The sequence below is a fragment of the Talpa europaea genome (assembly GCF_964194135.1).
Source record: "Talpa europaea genome assembly, chromosome: 7".
NCBI classification, from domain to species: domain Eukaryota; kingdom Metazoa; phylum Chordata; class Mammalia; order Eulipotyphla; family Talpidae; genus Talpa; species Talpa europaea.
Window position 1 is genome coordinate 109,719,233 of NC_140074.1, and position 19,614 is coordinate 109,738,846.

A 19,614-nucleotide genomic window follows, 5' to 3' on the forward strand; every position below is an offset into this window, starting at 1 on the left:
TTCTGGCACCCGATAGGCCAAAGGCAGGGAAGGCGTCTGCCCTTCTTGGCCAATGAGCGGTGTGAAGAGTGAGGGCGGCGGCTGCGTGATGGGGGCAGGGCGGGACTTGGTGTGGCTATTGGCCAGGGCGGGCGCAGAACTGAGCTACGATTGGTTGGGGAGAGGGGCGCCGTGGTGGGGTCGAAGCTGCGCGGCCTCAGCAGCTGCGGGAGACGGAAGTGGTGAGAGCGCGGCCTCGGAGGGTCGGGCCTCGGACGCCGCCTGGGTGAGTCACCGTGCCCCGTGCACTGCCAGTCTAGGAACCGCAAGGACAGCGTCTGGCCCGGCCCCGCCCCGGCCCCACCGACTTTCGTGAGCCACGCCCTCTGTCATTCGGAGCTCCGCCTCTGAGCCTTTAGGCTCCGCCCCTAGAACCTGGGCTCCCCTGCCATCCTAGCCCGCCCCCCTTCCCTTACCTCTGGGGCCAGATTCCCTAGGTCTGGGAACCGCGGGCCTCCCGGGCCTGGTCCTTATCTCTTTCGCTCCCTTCCGCGGTTTCCCTGAGGCTGTGTGCCAGTGGGCGGTGAGGCAGCACCTCTGGCTTGCCGCATGCTGGTTTCCCGTGAGAGAGGGTGGGCTGTGACCTGGGAGGCCGGCAGGACCACAGATGGAAGCGTTTATTCTCACAGTCTTCCTTGCTGTACTGCCCCTGAGCTCAAGCAGCAGGCATAAAAGGAACTGTCAATGAAATCTGGGCCTGACTCTCTTAAGTAGCTTTCAAAGTGGGCCAAGGAGGCCCATCCTGAAATTTCTGTGGCTTTGGGTCCATTTGACAGATACTGATGCCAAGGCCTGGGCAGGCCTGATTCTATCCCTGTTGTGGAGCCTCCTCCCACTATTCTCCACCCTACTGGGTGTCAAGTACACTCTGCAGGACCTGTGCAGCTTTGCTGCCTTCTGATCACAGGTTGTGGTCCCCTCCCTCTTGTCCTCTGCTCCGGACTCTGTCCCCAGTAAACAGGTCAGGTGGGTGCTACTCCCAGACCTAGACATTTGGAGAGCATTCCTGTGGATTCATGTCCCCATGAGGGCTAGAAGTGAGTCCTGGTTGGGCAACCTGTCTCTTCAGAGTTGGCAGTTCTTTTGCTCTCCCACAGAGAATTGGGTTTGTAGTGTTCTCCTCCTAGGTCTCCTTCCGGACTTCTGAATTTTGCTGGGTAATCTTGGATGACACTCATTCCTGTTCCAGAACATTGTGGCTGACTTCATGCCCTATAGGATCACTTGTTGCTTTCTCTCCATGTGGCTCTCATTCCCTCTCTCTGGCATGGTGACTTGTGGAGAGGCTGGATTCTCTGTGAAGGAGGAGGATAAGCAGTATAGAGAAGTTCAGGAGTAGGTGTGTGACATTTGCTGATCCTATGTATGTTAGTATTACTCTTTACTCTGATGTTTCTCTCTCTTTACAGTGAGAAGCAGGCAGCCAGGACCCTCACCACGGTAGAATGGTGAGTACTCTCTTCCCTCAAATCATTGTGTTTTCTGTCATTCTCGTGACTTTCATTGTGAAACTGCTCTGCCATTCCTGGACCTTGAGCACCGGACAACTCTGTTCAGCTCCTAGACAGTTCATCTGCCCTGAACATAAATTAGGTTTTTTTTTTTTAGGTCGTAAAACATCAGTCAGCATACAGCATTGGGACAGGAAATGTTTGGAAGTCTTCTGCTTGTGCTATGATGCCTTCTCTCCCTACTACTGATTTTCTCAGTCCTTCATAATGGTGCTCTTCTTGCTTTTCTTGGGTCCCTGCTATTAGTTATCTGTTCTGGTCTGAAAAGTCTGGCCTCCTTTTTCTCAAGATCCTTGTACTTCCTAGTGGGCTTCTTGAATATTGTGGCTGCTGTATCAAGTGACTGCCAAAACTATGAGCCTTCTCCAGCTGCAGCTCAGGAGCTGCTGTCCATTAAGGTATTGCTGACGATATCTGACTGCATATAGCAGGATAGTACTCTCAATGGGCCCAGAATATTACTGGAAGGAAGTTGGGGGTGTATAATGATCCTGTATATTTTCTATTAATTGTAATTGCCCTTTTCTCATCTCTCCTCAGGGAACCCCTTAACCTCTGAAAGCTAGGAGGAGGAAGCAGTAGTTGAGAATTAGTGCGGAACTGCAGGCCTGGGCCCAGACCAGGTCCTTTCTCAGACTGTATCTATTTCATTCATGCAGGTGTTCCTTATGGTTAGGGACAGCTCAAGGAATTCAGATAGTGAGGATACTCTCCTTCCTCTTCTTCCTCCACATGTGGGTATGTGATGTGAATTACTATTCTCTTTTCAGAAAGTCTGCTGGTCCTAGTCACTACCTACTGATAACAACTCTCTCTTTTCATGTCTGTGTACCTTGAAAAGACCATGGGCTTCAGAGTCAGCCTGGTCTAATTTCAAATCTTAGCACGAACACTTAAATACCTTAGGTAAATTGCATACTTTCTTTCTTTCCAGGCTTCATGGGTACAGGAGGGCAATTACAATTAATAGAAAATATACAGGATCATTATACACCCCCAACTTCCTTCCAGTAATATTCTGGGCCCATTGAGAGTACTATGCTGCTCTATACAGTCAGATATAGCCAGCAATACGTTCATGGACAGCAGCTCCTGACCTGTAGCTGGAGAAGACCCATAGTTTTGGCAGTCACTCAATACAGCAGCCACAATATTCAAGAAGCCCTCTAGGAAGTACAAGGTTTACTTTGTGGGGAGCTGAAAGAGCATAAGGTGATAATGTTTGGAACACATCTGGCTCATACAAGATGCTTACTAAAATGTCACGTTTTTTTCCCCCCATTCCGCCCTTGCTCCCAAATCAAAAATCAAACCAAACCTCTGGTTTCTGAAAGTTACCAGTTATAGCCAGTATGGGGTTCCGGCCAGCTCCTTTGGTGCCTCTTGGTGGCATTTTGACCCTTTTATCACTGCTTATTCCTCAGACCTACACCCAGTTCCCACCGTAGTCGTATATCGGAGTTTCAGGTTTTGTTTTTGCATAGCTTCTGGGGCCGTAAGTTGCAACTCTTCCCTTCCCAAACTAAGAAATTCTTTCTCTCCCAGTAAGGACTTTCTTACTCAGAGGTCAGAGAATGTGAAACAAGGGAGAGATGGAGCTGAATGAGTAGGGCTGGGCAGGGGTCTTGGAATTAAAAAAAAAAAAAAATCCCTTTCAGGGAAACATGGCATAAAACCTGTGTCCATCCTAAGAGGCAAAAAGGGATTTAGTGAGGTCAGGATATTGGAGGACACTGATGAACAAGGGTGTGGTGGGTGGTGCTTGTAGAGGAAAAGGAAGAAGCCTGAAACTGGAAAGGGCGTGAGGTAGGGGTAGGTGAGCTCCATCTTGGGAATTCAGAACAGGGTTTGGGGGAACCCAGAGGGGAGGGCATAGGCTTAGAAGGGGTGGCTCACCTGGGAAAATGGGAAATGAAAAAATGTAGGCGTTCTCGCTTTCCCCTCCCACGCTGTCGGAGGACAGTCCCACAACCCAGACTCCCTAAAGCCCCCAGACGCAGGGGGCGGACCCCTCCCACGCGGCTCCGGGCCCTGGAGAGGGAGGAGCCTGGGGCCGTGGGCGGGGCCCGGGGAGCTGCCTCGCCCCGCCCCCGCCTTCCCCCGCGCGAGCCCGGGCGCTCAGCTCGCGGAGCTCCCCTCCCTTCCGCGCTCGTGCCGGAGGGCGGAGCAGGGCTCGCTCCATTGTGGAGAGGAGGGGAGAGGCGCGCGGAATCCGCGCCGAGGCCCCGCCGCCAGCGCGCTCGCCTCCTGGCCGCCGCGGCTGCACCTGGCGGGCCCCGCAGCCGGGATGCGGCGGGCCCTCTGGACTGGCGGGCAGCGCAGCGGCTCCCGGGACATGTGCGCTGGCCCAGACCGCCCGCGACCATGAGCCTGACCGCCCGCGTCTCCTGCTCCATGCTCAGCTGCTTCGTAAGTGCCGGCCCCGCCTGCGGGGGCCTCTGGGCCCCAACGCTTGCGGCACCCGCGGCCCCGCCCAGGGCCAGCGCTCGAGATTCCGAATTTCAACCCTCCCCCTCCCCAAGGTCCTAGTTAGGAGAAGGGGGTTATTTCCTTTCTTTCTTGGACTTCCTTTAATCTTCGGGTGCTGGGGATTTTCGAAAGCCAGGGACGGAAATTTGGTGACCCATCTTGGCCCTGTAGCCACTGCCCTTGACTGCAGATCTCCAGGCCCCGCCCTGCAGGGGTACATCCCTTTACCTCCGACTCTCCATCTTGGCTCCACTCGCGGCATCCTTGCTTGGAGGTGTGGGATGTCACTAGCCGGCCGCCTGGGATGTTAGGGGTCTGGTCGGGTAGGCTGAATTTCTGAGCTGCTTCCCTGCCTTCGGTCCCCTCCCCCTCCCACCATTCCATCTCTCATCTGACACGCCACTCTTTTCTCCTTGACTGTCCCCCAGACAGCCTCTTTTCTCCATCTTTCCTGCCTCTGCAGGGCTCCATACCTCTGCATCATTCCCAGCCCGCCCCTCCTCCCCCTGTGGCTTAATGCTCCTTCCCAGCTTCCCCCATCTGTCCTCTCAGATGTTCCTATTTCCCCCCAGCTCCCCATGGGTGTCTGCCAGGCCTCTTCTCTCCCCTGGCTGTCCTTGGGTCTCCTAGTTCCTCTTAGGCGCGTGGATCCCCTCTTCTGCCTTCCCTGGTGGTTGGGAGGGGAGTTACTTCTGCTTGCTGTGGGTATTCCTCCGGAATTCCCCTCTGATCAGCAGGCAGGACAGGTTGCTTGGCAGGTGGTGGGGGCTTGTTAGCAGCTTGAGCCTAACAGGACTAAAGCTCAGCCCCCAAACACATCTTCCTTTTGAAAGCATCCCTGAAGGCCCTCTAGAGGCAGGGACTGAATCCCCCATCCCACTCCTCTTTGTCTCCTTCATTCACCAAATTGAAGCTTGAGTGGCCTTAGGTGCCTACTTACCCTCTTGTCTCTAGAACCAGCTGCCACAGCTGCTTTCTTTTCTTCAGGGACAGCACTTCCTATTTCTACTGGTTTACCCTTGCATTAGTCTTTCTTTTCCTTTGTTTTCTCTCTGTTTTGGAAATTTTGGTTCTATAGGATACTCCCCCTTTGAGGAACACAGATTTCCCATTCCTCTTTGGACTTTACTGTTCACTTAGGCTTAATAGGTTTGAGTAACCCCTCCATTTCACCTTGTCTCCCACTTCTTCTGGTGACCAGAACTTTTATAGACATATAGGAGATGTATATGGGTTTTTCAGTTGGGGAGGGGAAGCAGAATGAAGCCTAATGGGCCAAGTGGAACCTGGTGACTTACGGCTGAGGCCTTCCCCACAGGGTGAGGAGGGGCCCCCGAGCCTGGAGTACATCCAAGCCAAGGATCTCTTTCCCCCCAAGGAACTAGTGAAAGAGGAGGAAAATCTGCAGGTAAGGAGAAGTTGGGGGCTCTTACTGGGTGGCAGTCCCTGCCTGGTTTAAAAATACCCTTCCTTCTTCCCCCACCCCTCAGAAAAGTATCTCCAAGGGGATCCCTGATATCAGAGCTTTAGCTTTCTGCTCCCTGGTCTCTGGAGGGAGGGGAGTCTCTCTGTATGCATTATGGAACTTTTGGCCCCAGGGAAGGAAAAGCAGCTGCTTTACTCTATAGTTGTTGCCTGGCACTGTTACCGTGGAGAGGACTCTTCTCTCCTGTCTAGGTCCAGCTTTTCCAGAGGGGATCTCACAGATCACAGGGTGGGGAAGGGAATGGAGGGTGACTTACTTCCGGACTGAGGGTTCCTCTGCTCTTGGCAGGTACCCTTCACAGTGCTACAGGGTGAGGGAGTGGAGTTCCTGGGCCGGGCAGCTGATGCCCTCATTGCCATCTCCAACTACCGGCTGCATATCAAGTTCAAGGACTCTGTCATCAACGTGAGTTCCTATCTTATTCTCCCACATCCAAGCCAGAATCCCTTTGAGGTTCAAGGTGGGATTGCTCCAGAGTTCTGTCTGATCATGTCTCCACAAAGTTGGGTTTGTCTTCGTTTTCTCACTAACCTTTTGTTTTCTTGCCTCATTCTAGCTATAGGTCTATCTCTTTCCTATTTTCTTTGCTTCTCCTTCTCACTTTTTTGCTGGCTCTTTTAAAGGGCACAGAGATTTTATTGGAAGAATGCCACTTACCAGCTCTGTCACCTTGGTTGAGTCACCTGTGTCTCAGTTTTCTGATTAATATTATGGGGTGAAAACACCAACCTGTCAGGGTCCTTGTGATTGTTAATTGAGGTCACATATGTAGAGAACTCCGCACAATTACCAGGCATTTAACAGGCCTTTGGTAAATGTCTGTTTTCTTCTTTCTGTTGCTACAGCATCTGGGCTGGGGTGGCAATGATGAATGATGTGGAGAGTGGGCATCTTCAGTTTGCTCTTCTCCTACAGGTGCCCCTCCGGATGATTGACAGTGTGGAGAGCCGTGACATGTTCCAGTTGCACATTGCCTGCAAGGACTCCAAAGTGGTGAGGTGAGAGCTGCGCTCAGGTCCTCTGGCCCTCATCTTATCCAGACCTCTCCCCTGCTGGGTTTCTGTGGAGCAGGAAAGGAAAATACTGCCTCACTTTTCCCATTTGGAAGAAAAAGTGAAACCCCTGCCTGGGAGGTCAGTTTATTGACCCACAGTGTCTTGACCTGTGAGAACTGGAGAGCTTGCTTAGCTCATGGGGTTGTTGGAAAGATTAAATGAGATAATGAGTGTGAAAGCACCAAGGACAGTGCCGGACACAAAGCAATCACGTTCTTGTTGGTTTGTGTATTTTTTCATTTAGCATATATTTATTGAGCACCCTACTCTATGCCAGACTGTTGTAAGCGCTGGGGATAACAGGGAACAAATAGACAAAATTTTATATCTTCCTGGAGCTTATATTCCAATGGGGAGATACCAGAAATAAATACTATATGAATAAAATATATTAAATGCTGGTTTATAAAGGTAAAAAGTAAAGCAGGAAAAGGGAATATGGAGTTGTTATGTTGATGAGGTTGTAGCATTAAACAAACTGATCAGAGAAGGTTGCGTGGAAAAGGTGGCATGTGGGTATTTGGAGGAAAAGTAGGTGCCAGACAGAGGGAACAGTGAGTACAAAGTCTCTGAGGTGGGTAGGTACTTGGCATCTTGGAATAATGGCAGGGAAACTAGTGTGGTTAGAGTGGCGTGCACTTGGGTAAGGGTAGTGGGATATTAGAGAGTTAAGCAGGGGTGTCAGTCTGTTCAATCTGTCATAATGATTGGCTATTACTTTGAAAGAAATGAGAAACCTCTGGAGGGTTTTGAGCATAATCTGATTAATGTTTTATAGATTCTCTCTTGCTGCTATAGTGAGAATAGATGGAAAAGGTGTGGGGACAAAAGCAAGGGCGGAAGCTAGGAGACTAGGTAGGCTATTGTAGTTACCTCACTGACAAATTTTGGCGGCCCGTCTAGGTAGAAGTGGTCAAAATGGTGAGAGCAGTCAGATTTTTGATAGTAGAGATGCATTTGCTGAGATAAGAGGGAAAGAGGAGTTCCAGATGACTCTAGGGGCTATTAAAGGGATGCCAAGTTTCGAGCCTGGTTGTGCTCAGGAGGATCCCCATTGCTCTTCTCTTCAAGGAGGTTGAAGTCTTGCTGCTGAAGGAAGATTTAATTTGTGGCAGTATGCTAGGGAAAAACTTACTGTTTTATATTCCAAGTATATTAAGAGTAAGAGAGAAAGGGGACTGTGGAATGGTATAGGCTGGGAAGGCTTGAAGAAGAAAGTAGCACTGGAACTGTTCAACGTATCAGTTGGCTGTGGCTAGGCTGAGAGGAGACTTACAGGAACAAAAGTGGAAAAATAAGATGAGAGGAATGATGGGCGCATCCTGCCTTAGGTGGGTTTCTGTTAAGGGGTCATGGGAAATGACACAAGGTAGAGCCATCCAGGTCCCCATTATGTATAGTAGCATTTATATTTTATATGAGAATATATGAGAAAATATGAGAAATGGGAGGGTGACATTAGAGGGGATAGATATGCCACAAGGACAGGAGTTACTGGGAAGAGAATTGTGGCAAAGACAACCTCTCTCAGGTATTGGCCAGTGTCACTGGCCCTCCCCAGCGTCCCGATGCCTGTGACTGGATTTTGACTCTGTGGCCCCAGGCACGCTTACCTCTTGCCTCATTCTGTGGCTTTTTGCTTGGTAGGTGCCACTTCTCTACTTTCAAGCAGTGCCAAGAGTGGCTTTCGCGGTTAAGCCGGGCCACAGCAAGACCTGCCAAGCCCGAGGACCTCTTTGCCTTTGCCTACCATGCCTGGTGCCTGGGGCTGACCGAGGAAGACCAGCATATGCACCTGTGTCAGCCAGGTGAGGCAAGGCTGTTTTCTTTGGGAGACTTCTTACCTCTTGGTTCTCATTCTTCCTCTACCCCTGGATGTGGCACTTGGAATGCTGACAGGCATGGGGGCTGTGTTACAGGAGAACACATACGATGTCGGCAGGAGGCGGAGCTCACGAGGATGGGCTTTGACCTGCAGAATGTCTGGAGAGTGTCCCATATCAACAGCAACTACAAGTGAGAAGGCGCGGGTGGGGGGGAGACTAAAACACCAGTCCAGAACTCTCCACACACAGTGGGCAAAGCTCTTGGCTCTGTGAGGGAGGAGGGTTCCGGGTTCTTCAAACAAGGCCATCCTTGGGGTTCTTGTCATCGTTTGTCTCAGACCAAGCTTGGGTGACCCCATCTGGTCTCTTCTAGATTGTGCCCCAGTTACCCCCAGAAGCTGCTGGTTCCTGTGTGGATCACAGATAAAGAGCTGGAGAACGTGGCCTCCTTCCGTTCCTGGAAGCGGATCCCTGTGGTTGTATATAGGTGAGGCAGTGAAGGACAACAAGTAGGCAGGCCATTTTTTTATGCAATAAGGAAAGAGTCAAAAGTGGAAGTTTGCAGAAGTCAGCCTAGTTGACTGGAAATTAACACACTGCAGGGAAATAATAATTTTAAAACAGAAACTGTCAGTGTGGGGTGTGTGTGTGTGTGTGTGTGAGAGAGAGAGAATTATTGCATTAAAACAGAATTTATGCATTAAAACAGAGTGGCCATGGATCAAATTTACCTTGTAGCCTGTTTTATATATACCTCATAAACTCTGAATGGTTTTTACCTTTTTAAAGGATTGTTAAAAAATTCAAAAAAGCAAAAAGAAGAATGTGCTACTGAAATTGGCTGACTCACAAAGCCAAAAATTTATTGTCTGGTTCTTTACTGAAAAGGTTTGGCGATCCCTCTACTAGAACATTGTAGCCAAAATAAAATAAGGCAGGCAGTAACCATGAGGTTTGGAGTTGTTCATGTTCTGGCCTCAGACTTGTTTTCCTGCTGTGTGTCTGTACCTGGAGCAGGTGCTGTGCAGATTTGATGAGTCATGGTCACCTTGGGAATACAGAGCCCATCTGCAAAATGTGTGAATGTGCCTTGTAGACTGTGAGGCTTTCTAGAGATGCTGTTTGCTGTTAGCATGGCCTGAATGAACTGGTAGCTCTGGTTGACTCTGGAGATCTTGGTTTGGCCCACTGGGGTCTCCATTGTAGGTCTCTGGATGATTCAAATGCCAAGGGCATGATTTCTTCTGTTTCATCAGACACCTGCGCAACGGGGCTGCTATCGCCCGATGCAGCCAGCCTGAGATCAGCTGGTGGGGCTGGCGCAATGCTGATGATGAGTACCTGGTCACATCCATCGCTAAAGCCTGTGCCCTGAACCCAGGGACAAAGGCTACTGGGGGCTCCCTCAGCACTGGGAATAATGACGCCAGCGAGGCATGTGACACTGACTTCGGTAAGGTATGGGTGGTGCTGGCGATGCCAGGGAGCAGGTCCCCACCTTGGCCTCACTGACTCCCTGGGAGTCAGTGAGAGGATAAGAAGAAAATGACAAGGGTGCCTAGTTCCCTGTCTTTGGGAGGCTGTGGGGTATGAGCAGGCTCTGGGTACATGTTCATCTCTTCTGAAAGAGAGTGCCCAGGGCCAGGATGAGGCTGCTTGACTGGCTGACCCAGGTCTCCCTGCTATATATTTAGATTCTTCCCTGACTACGTGTTCTGGAGTGGAGAGCACGGCAGCTCCCCAGAAGCTGCTGATTCTGGATGCTCGATCCTACACAGCAGCAGTGGCTAACCGGGCCAAGGGTGGAGGTTGTGAATGTGAAGGTATTGCTGTCATCCCTGTGTCTGAGCTTGGTGAGGAGGGGGCTGGGAACAACTGGTATAGTGGAAAGAGCCGAACAGATCTGGCTTGGAATCAGGATGCTGCTCTGACTTAAATTGCTCAAGTTGTCTTTATTTTATTTTTTCACCTCTAAAGTGGGGATGATATGTCCCTTGCAGGTTGTTGGGATAATTAGAGTTTACATATTTGAAATCACTGGCATAGTGCAGTTAATATTTTGAGAATTTACTATGTATTGTCATTACTATTATTACTATGGCTATCATTTGTTATTAATATTATTTACTGCTAATTTCAGTGTGTGGCACCAGAGCCACCAGACATAAAAGGGTGATTTAGACGTCCAGAGTATGTTTAATTCCCATCCTGGGGTGTTCTGCCCTATCAGAGACGCTATACCACTGGGACCACTTCTGTCCTGGATGCCTATTTTTAGGACATGCTCTTATGCTCTGCTCTCCTCTTCCCCATCTACAGAGTACTACCCCAACTGTGAGGTCGTGTTCATGGGAATGGCTAATATCCATGCCATCCGAAATAGCTTCCAGTACCTCCGGGCTGTGTGTAGCCAGATGCCAGATCCCAGCAAGTAGGTGTTTCTTGTTTCTTAGGAGGAGTCCATCCTCCCTCCAATTTCATCCCTCCCCTAGTACTCCTTGTTCTAGGAAGATTAGTTGAGGCTATGGGAAGTATGGACATACAGGAGGCCTGAGGGCCTGGGTGCAGCAGGCCGGCACTAAAACATTTCTACTTTTTGGCCCGCACTTGGCTTGGCTGCAGGACATTGGGTTCCTTTCATTTGGGTCAGTGTGTTGTTCAGAGAACACAGGGAACTGCGGAAGAAAGTGGTTAAATGAGCACGTGTTCCTTCCAAGTTCCTTTTTGACCCTAAGAGTCTTCCATCCACCTTAAGTCCTGTCTTCCCTACTAGATCTCTCTTCCTGCTAGATTTCTCTTGGCAGTTAGGTCATAGGCTGGATCTCTTGGCTTCAGCCCTCATTGGGGCCTTTTTCAGGTATGCCTGACCATGGGAGGTGGAAAGACTGTAGTAGCTTCAGCACCCTTAGTGACAGTCTGATTTCTGCTCTGTGTAGCTGGTTGTCGGCACTGGAGAGCACCAAATGGCTGCAGCACTTGTCGGTGATGCTAAAGGCAGCTGTGCTTGTGGCTAATACAGTGGACCGGGAAGGCCGGCCTGTGCTGGTGCACTGCTCAGACGGCTGGGACCGGACGCCGCAGATTGTAGCTCTTGCCAAAATACTGCTGGATCCGTATTACAGGACGTTGGAGGTATTGAGAGGAGTTGGGTGGAGAAGGTATTTGGCCTTTTGGATCTATCTTGGGGATCTTCCAGAAAAGGCCTTTGGTGACTGTGTGACCTCTTCTAGGTTCTCTGAAGCTGCTAGTTCCTTGTTTCAGTTATCCTCTGGGGAGTAGCACAATAGCCTTTCCAGAAAGTCCCTGTGCTTAGACTCTCTTTTTTACAGGGCTTCCAAGTATTAGTAGAGTCTGACTGGCTAGATTTTGGACACAAGTTTGGAGATCGCTGTGGCCACCAGGAGAACGCAGAGGACCAAAACGAGCAGTGCCCTGTGTTCCTTCAGTGGCTTGATTCTGTTCATCAGTTGCTCAAGCAGTTCCCTTGCCTGTTTGAGTTTAACGAAGCATTCCTGGTAAGCCCTACAACCTGTGATCAGGGTGGCAGTGTGGCTGCCAAGACCCCAAGGTGCAAGCAAGCTGTCTTGCCCTTCAGGTAAAACTGGTGCAACACACATACTCCTGCCTCTACGGTACATTCCTGGCCAACAACCCCTGTGAACGAGAAAAGCGTAACATCTACAAACGGACTTGCTCTGTGTGGGCACTTCTGCGAGCTGGCAATAAGAATTTTCATAACTTCCTCTACACCCCTGGCTCAGACATGGTAAGTCCGAACCCTTACTGTGCAAGTGCCACTTGGAGAACAGGCCCAGTCAGTGGGGAGAACATTAGGCCAAAAGCTTGTGGGGGGAGAGGGACCAGGAACATCTCACAAAACACTAGCGTGGGGCTGCTTCCCTAGGTTCTGCATCCCGTGTGTCATGTCCGGGCCCTGCACCTCTGGACTGCTGTTTATTTGCCAGCGTCGTCTCCTTGCACACTTGGGGAGGAAAACATGGATCTTTACCTTTCTCCAGCGGCTCAGAGTCAGGAGTTCTCTGGCCGCTCTCTGGACAGGTAAGTAGAGCCCTTTTTGCTCCCTTCTCTCTCTACTAGGAAGGCAGTTAACCTCTTTGCTTCTTGTCTCTTTCTTTCATGAAGTATTTAAAAGCAACTTCTTGAGACAGTTGAAGGAGAACTTTGGCCCAGATTTGTCGCTGGAGTGCACTCTGTGTTCTCAAGGTCCTCTCTTAAGATAAAGTTGGTTACCTTCTTTCCGGTGCTGCTGTTACCTCATGTGACATACCAGGCAAAGGAGAGGAAAACAGAACAGAAAGGACTATTTTAGGAAGGTTTGTGGGCATGGGAGTTTGCCATCTTTGTAGTAACTTTTGCTATGTCCTGCATTAGGTTCCAGAAGCATCCAACTCTCAGAGAAGTGGTTCCCACAAGGGGGATGACCTTCACAGTACTCCCACAGAAAAAGGCCAGACTTTAAAGGGGGACATTAAAATTAAAATTATCTTCTGGCTAATATTAGGGAAGTGGGTGAAGTAGGGTGAGGATGGCTAAATTAGAGTAATCCTCATTTTTTTTTTTTTAAGCCAAACAACATAAAGGTAGAAAATGAAAATCCTCCCTCTCCGAACCTTTTCTAACTGGGGTCCACTTCTAAAATTGTGGTGTGTCTCCTTCCAGCTGTTTATCACTACACAGCTATATCTACACTCTCAGCATCTCATATGAAAATAATTTTTAAATAAAAATCACTTTGCATTCTGTTCTGCAATGTTTTTCCCACTTTGTATTAGACTGTCACCCCAGAGCAGCATGTATAAGGCTGCTTTATTGTCTGGTGGCTGCATAATACAAAATTAGAATGTATCACAATTTACATAACCAGCTTTCTAATTGGTCATTTAGGTGCTTTCCATTTTTTTAAAATTATTATAGGGAATGCATTAGTTAATATTCTTATCTGTATAACTTTTAAAAAATGTGGTAAATAGAGTATCTGTAACATAATACCATCTAAACTGTTGTTAAATGTACAGTTCAGTTGTGTTACCTTATATATTTACCTTAGTATCTGTGCTAGTATTTCTGTCAGATAAATTCCTAGAAATGAAAATGCTTGGTTCAGAGGATATGTACAAAATTTCAAATTTTGATCTTTATTTTTTGGCAGAAGATGTTTAAAGTTTAGAGGTAACTTACATTACTGGTTAAATGTTATGAAGGAAAATAAAATATTGGTTTTTGGGTCTTTAGAGCTAATCCATTGTCAAGGGTCCATGGATGGACTTCATTTATAGAGAAGAGAAAGGATTAAATTCAGAAACATTTTTGAGAAGTCATTAGCAGCTGACTTAAATGTTGAAGGGCAAAAGTGAAAAGTATAGAGGACCAGTTAGATAGGTCCCAAGTCTGTGAATTTACAAACCAGGAGAATATTAGTATCATACAGATGTTGAAAAGTTGAGAAAATGAGATCGTTTGGGGAGAAAGAAGAAATATAGGCAGTTTGGAATTGAAATATTAGGTGACAATAAAGAGATGGTGTGCTGTATTGTAGTTCAGAATGGACAGTTGAATTTGGAGGGATGAGTGGCTTAAAGTTTTAAAGGAAAATGATTTCTCTAACAGTTTATCCAGCTGGCATTTACTGCCTTTCCTTTCTGCTTCTGTTTAATCCAGCACATTCTTCTATACCCAACTCAAATCCTACCCTGTCTGTGTAGGCTTCCCAGACTATCATAACTGGATGATTTCTTTCTTTTTTCACTTCTTTCTTTTTTGTTCTAAACTCCTCAGGTATTCTCTAACCGGCATTAGTGATTAAACCTTGGTGCACATAGGAGTCAGCTGTGGAGGATGGCAGCCTGTTGATGTTGGATTTGGGTAGAGAGTACATGGGAAGTTTTCATACTCTTTTCTGTACTTTTGTATGTTTGAAAGTTTCCATAATAAAAAGCAACAAACAAAAAAACTAAAAAGTTGCCAAGCTGGGAGTCAGGAAGTCTTGTTTAGGGGACTCCAGAGACTGTCATTATAACCATTGCTATTGTCTTCCTGGAATTTCACACCACACAAAATATCAATATTAATTTCAAAAATAAAATCAAACCAAATATCTTTTTAAAACACAATAAGTATCCTGGGCCTCCCCTGGTGGCGTAGCGGTTGAGCGCTGGGCTGCGAAGCTGCCCACAGCCTCTGCAGCACCAGTTCAATCCCTGGCCGCCGGTGAGGATCCCACATGGTGCGCAGACCTCTCCTGCCGCGCCCGCTGCTCCCCTCAGCAGTGTGTTTCGTCAGTCTGCCTGTTCTGCTCCCAGCTCCGGCTCTGGTGAATTCTCTCACCCTCCCACGCTTCTGACTACCCAGTGCTTGCATAAATAAATAAATAAATAAATCTTTAAAAAAACAAAACACAATAAGTTTCCAAAACCAAACATAAAAGCAGGAGAAACAAGTGAAAACAGAAGAGAATAATTGAATTAGGTGGAGGAAATAATTGAAGTAGGTGGAGGAAAAAGATCAGCTATACTGTATCTCTACCTTTGGGGGATTTTTCTATATGAGTTGGACAGACTGAAGCATCTGAAAAATAGAGTTCAGCAAAGTCTCTGCTGTTTCCTGGTAGATATCCCTGACATATTCATTGGTTTTAGGCTGTTTGAACTGCATTAAAAATCAGGGCAGTCATTTTTGAACATGTCTGTTACCCAGCTGATGTACACAACTGCTTTTTGAACTCTTTGAATGCAAACTAAGGGTACCTTCCATGCTATAGTCATGGCTGCAAGAGTAGATTTAGAAGACATCAACACAGAATGTCATTGAAACCGTGGGAGTGGTTGAAACTGCCCAGGGAGATTGTGAGGATCTGATGAAAGCTGAGGACAGATTCTGGGATCCTAAGGACAGGATATTTAGCATTTTTTGTTTAGAATTTTTTGCAGAATAGACTTTTTGAGGTGAACATTAGTTATTTGTAAATTTAAAGGTCATTATTTCTGTGTACTCTGGCTTTGATTCTGATTCTATACACTAGAGGTGGCTTTAGTTTCCTGACCCGGAAGGATTGTATTTATCATTCCAGATTACCTAAAACTAGGTCTATGGATGATCTTCTTTCTGCCTGTGACACAAGCAGCCCCCTGACTCGAACATCCAGTGACCCTAATCTGAATAACCACTGTCAGGAGGTCAGAGTAGGCCTGGAGCCTTGGCACAGCAATCCTGAGGGATCAGAGACAGCCTTTGTGGAATCTGGAGTAGGAGGTCCTCAACAGACTACTGGAGAAATGGGTCTTCCTCCTCATCTGCCCAGCAGCCAGAAAGACTGCTTAAGCAATAAACCTTTCAAGAGTCAAAAAAACTGTTCTTCAGGTTACAAACTGCTTAATGCCACAATGCCCCAGGAAATGAAGAGCAGCACCTTGGATCCTGAGATCAAAGTTCTGGAAGAGACTAAGGCACCAGCTCCAGACCCTCTTGCCCAGGATGAGCTGGATAGAACTTTAGATGGCACAGGAGAGCCACCTGAACATTATCCTGAAAAAGATGCTGTCAGTGCACTCTCTAAAATCATTTCCAACAAATGTGATGGAATTTGTGATTTTCCCGAGTCTTCCCTGGAAGCCATTACAGGCACCCCCCAACAGCCCCAGCTAGAATCTATGCTGGGTAGGCACTACAGATGTGTTCCAGATCACAGTCTGGGCACCCTTTGCAAGCCACCAAGTGCTACCTGCCAAACTCCTGCAGATCCAAGCACTGACTTGCTTAGGCAAGAACCACCGGGGTCTATAGCAAGTATCTCCCACCAGGAACAGCTCAGTTCTGTGCCAGATCTGAATCGTGGGGAAGAAGATACTGGTAAAAGAGTGAATAATAGGAATGGTCAGGTATTGGAAAACCCTCGCTTTGGGAAAGTACCATTGGAATTGGTCCGTAAGCCAATTTCTCAAAGCCAGATCAGCGAGTTCTCTTTTTTAGGGTCCAACTGGGACAGCTTCCAAGGGATGGTGACTTCATTCCCGAGTGGGGAGACCACCCCTCGGCGACTGCTTTCCTATGGCTGTTGTAGCAAGAGGTCAAGCAGTAAGCAGATGCGGGCACCAGGGCCCTGCTTTGGAGGTCAGTGGGCTCAGAGAGAAGGTGTGAAGTCACCTGTCTGTTCTAGTCATTCCAATGGACACTGTACTGGTCCAGGAGGAAAAAGCAACAGGATGTGGTTGTCTGGTCACCCAAAGCAGGTCGCCAGCACAAAGCCTGTTCCACTGAGCTGCCCTTCTCCAGTGCCTCCCCTCTATCTGGATGATGATGGACTCCCCTTTCCCACGGATGTTATCCAGCACAGATTACGGCAAATTGAAGCTGGGTACAAGCAAGAGGTAGAGCAGCTACGTCGACAGGTGCGGGAGCTTCAGATGAGACTGGATATCCGTCACTGCTGTGCCCCTCCAGCAGAACCCCCCATGGACTATGAGGATGATTTTGTAAGTATTCAGCTACTCATGATTTGTTCTGTCTATCCAGCTTCCATCCATTCTGTGTCCATTCGCTAGGTATTTGCTGTGTGCCACTGAGTTAGGCGGTTGGGCTATAGGATGAACGACGCCGTCCCTGCTCTCAAGGAGCTCTAGTCTGCTAGGAAAGCCAAATAAACGATTAGAATGAGTTCTTAACTCCTATGATTGGGTGAAGCCTAGGGGGCTGAGGTGAAGTGAAAAGTTTCCTAAGAAAGTAACACTTGAGCTAAGTGCTGAAGAATGTGTCATATTTAGGTGGGTAGTGAAAATATTCCATATATAGAAGCATGGAGGCAGTAGGTACTCCAGTGGTGATTTGAGTGGCGTGGTAGGGGTATGTGTATGTTTGTGTGCATGTGCACACCATGTGCATGTACACATGTATGTGTGTACATGCTACTTGGACTGGGATCATGAGGGAGGCGGTTGGTTAGTATGGTGGGAAGTGGTGTTGTAGAAGTAGGTGGGGACTCACAGGATCAACTTGAGGTCCCTTCTTATGGATTTACCCTCAGGGCAATAAAATTTTGGACCAGAGAGTAACCTGATCAGATCTGGGTTTTAAGAATATTACTCTAGCAATTGTGTGTCAGGTGGCGGAGGCATTGAAACCCAGGCTGGGAGGCTGGTTAGGATGTTTTGGAATAATCCAGGTGAGATGATGAAGGCCATCTCGGCTTTGCTGTGTTGGGAGGCCTCAGGTTGTGGCACAGCAGTCCTGGGGAGCTTCTAGGAGCCAGCTTCTTGCCTATACTGTCTTGTCATCTACACAGGCATTTCCCTTCCTCCACTCTCTGCTAGTGGGATTGTCAGAGCTAACAACTTCTTACTATTCAGGGTGGTGATTTAGAATAGGAATCAGCAAACTTTTTGGTAAAGGTCTATAATAAATACGTTAGCCGTGTAGGATGGATAGCCTATTGCAGCTACTTGGCTCTGCTGTTGTAGTGCAAAAGCAGCCGTAGACAATATATAAATGAATTGAATATATAGCTGTCTTCCAAAAAAACTTGATTTACCAATAAAAAAACAAACAAAAAAACTTGATTTACCAAAACAGTGGTCTAAATTTGACCTGCAGGCTATAGTTGCAAACCCTTGGTTTAAATTGAAATGAGAAATAATCTTTCTGCACTGTGATTTAGTATATTGATTAAGAACATGGATCTGATTCAGAATACTGTTCTCAAATCCCAGTTTATTACTTATTAGCTCTGTGGCTTATTTGTAAAATGGTAGTAATCGTATACATCCTTAACGTTGGTGTAAGGAATTAGATAAGTTCATGCATATAATACACTTAGAACAGTGCCTGGCACATAATGATAGTAATGATGATGTTGATGTCTTTGCCTTTTCTTCAGACGTGTTTGAAGGAGTCAGATGGCAGTGATACAGAAGATTTTGGCTCTGATAACAGTGAAGACTGCCTTTCAGAAGCAAGCTGGGAACCTGTTGATAAAAAAGAGACTGAGGTATGTTCAGGCAAATACGTGTGAGCCAGTGAGTTTTAGTTCTCAGAGATGCATGAATGTGCCATAGACTGAACACTCCCCCAGGTGAATGTCATCTTTATAGGCAAGCAGTGACCAGCTATAAGAGCAGACATTGTTGTTTCCTTCTGGGATGCTTTCCTTTTTGCAGTGTTGTTCTTCCTTGTTGTCAAGGACCTGGAATTTCTCCTTGTGTTTTCTGTTAGGTGACTCGCTGGGTTCCAGACCATATGGCATCACATTGCTATAACTGTGACTGTGAATTTTGGTTGGCCAAACGAAGACACCATTGCAGGTAAGATGTACGATTTGGTACTGCTCGTAAAGCATATGTATGCATATATGTGAATGAAATTAATCTGAAAATGGTGACAGCTTTATAAGAATGATTTTTGTTTTCTCCCACTTTTTCTCTGTATTTACTCACGTGAGGTCTTTTGGATTATCATACATTCTCAACATATTGGCATTCCTGTTGAACTCTTCCTTCTTTGTGCTTTGCAGAAATTGTGGGAACGTATTTTGTGCTGGCTGCTGCCACTTGAAGTTGCCCATTCCTGATCAACAGCTCTACGATCCAGTTCTCGTCTGTAACTCATGTTACGAACACATCCAAGTATCTCGTGCCAGGGAACTCATGAGCCAACATCTGAAGAAACCGATCGCTACAGCTTCCAGTTGAATGCCAGAGGAGATGACCTGTCCAATTTTAGCAGGTTTGAAGGGAGGATCTGCTTCCGGTGTAGTTTTGAAGGTTCCTTGGTGTGGCTCATGAAATCACAGAGCTCGAAGATCACCATCTTGAGAAATCCTCCTTGGTACCATGAGACTGGAGCAGAGGAATTCCATTTTGGCAGGAGGTCCTGTTCCCTTGGGGTAACAGCCCTGATCCAGACCTAGAGTCTGGAAGCTTAATGTTGAGTTGGTGACTCCAGCTTCCTTCTCCTGGGAGTCATAAGATGATGATTTCATAGATACTGCCTGATGATATGTGCCCCAAACAGCAATAGAAAGGCATATGTATAACCAAACTCCAAGCGATAACCAGACCCATTTCTCTTCCACCTTGAAAAAAGCAGATTATAGTATATAAGATAGGAATTCCTATCCTATTTGAAATGAACTATACCCTGTACCTCTGTGCTCTGTGTCTGTGCATGAAGGCTCAGTCTTTAGAGGCACTCCCTCTAGTTGCATTAGTTCTGTCTTTCTG

The 19,614-nt window shown here is 47.5% G+C and overlaps 1 protein-coding gene across 2 annotated transcripts; it reads left to right on the forward strand.

Moving 5' to 3' along the window:
- Positions 1-52: 52 nt before the first annotated feature.
- On the forward strand, positions 53-19,083 carry MTMR4 (myotubularin related protein 4; the record flags this gene model as incomplete). 2 transcript variants are annotated; one of them, XM_084236462.1, is made up of 18 exons in its annotated part: positions 53-265; positions 5,338-5,427; positions 5,794-5,910; positions 6,421-6,503; positions 8,208-8,368; positions 8,480-8,576; positions 8,760-8,873; positions 9,643-9,839; positions 10,081-10,209; positions 10,706-10,817; positions 11,323-11,518; positions 11,716-11,901; positions 11,982-12,152; positions 12,291-12,445; positions 15,474-16,875; positions 18,273-18,383; positions 18,608-18,696; positions 18,906-19,083. In XM_084236462.1, the coding sequence occupies 18 exons, from the start codon at positions 53-55 to the stop codon at positions 19,081-19,083; spliced, it is 3,801 nt and encodes a 1,266-aa protein (XP_084092588.1). The 2 variants fall into 2 exon arrangements, with proteins under 2 accessions (XP_084092588.1, XP_084092587.1); XM_084236461.1 differs by lacking the exon at positions 53-265 and adding an exon at positions 3,900-3,959.
- Positions 19,084-19,614: the final 531 nt, after the last annotated feature.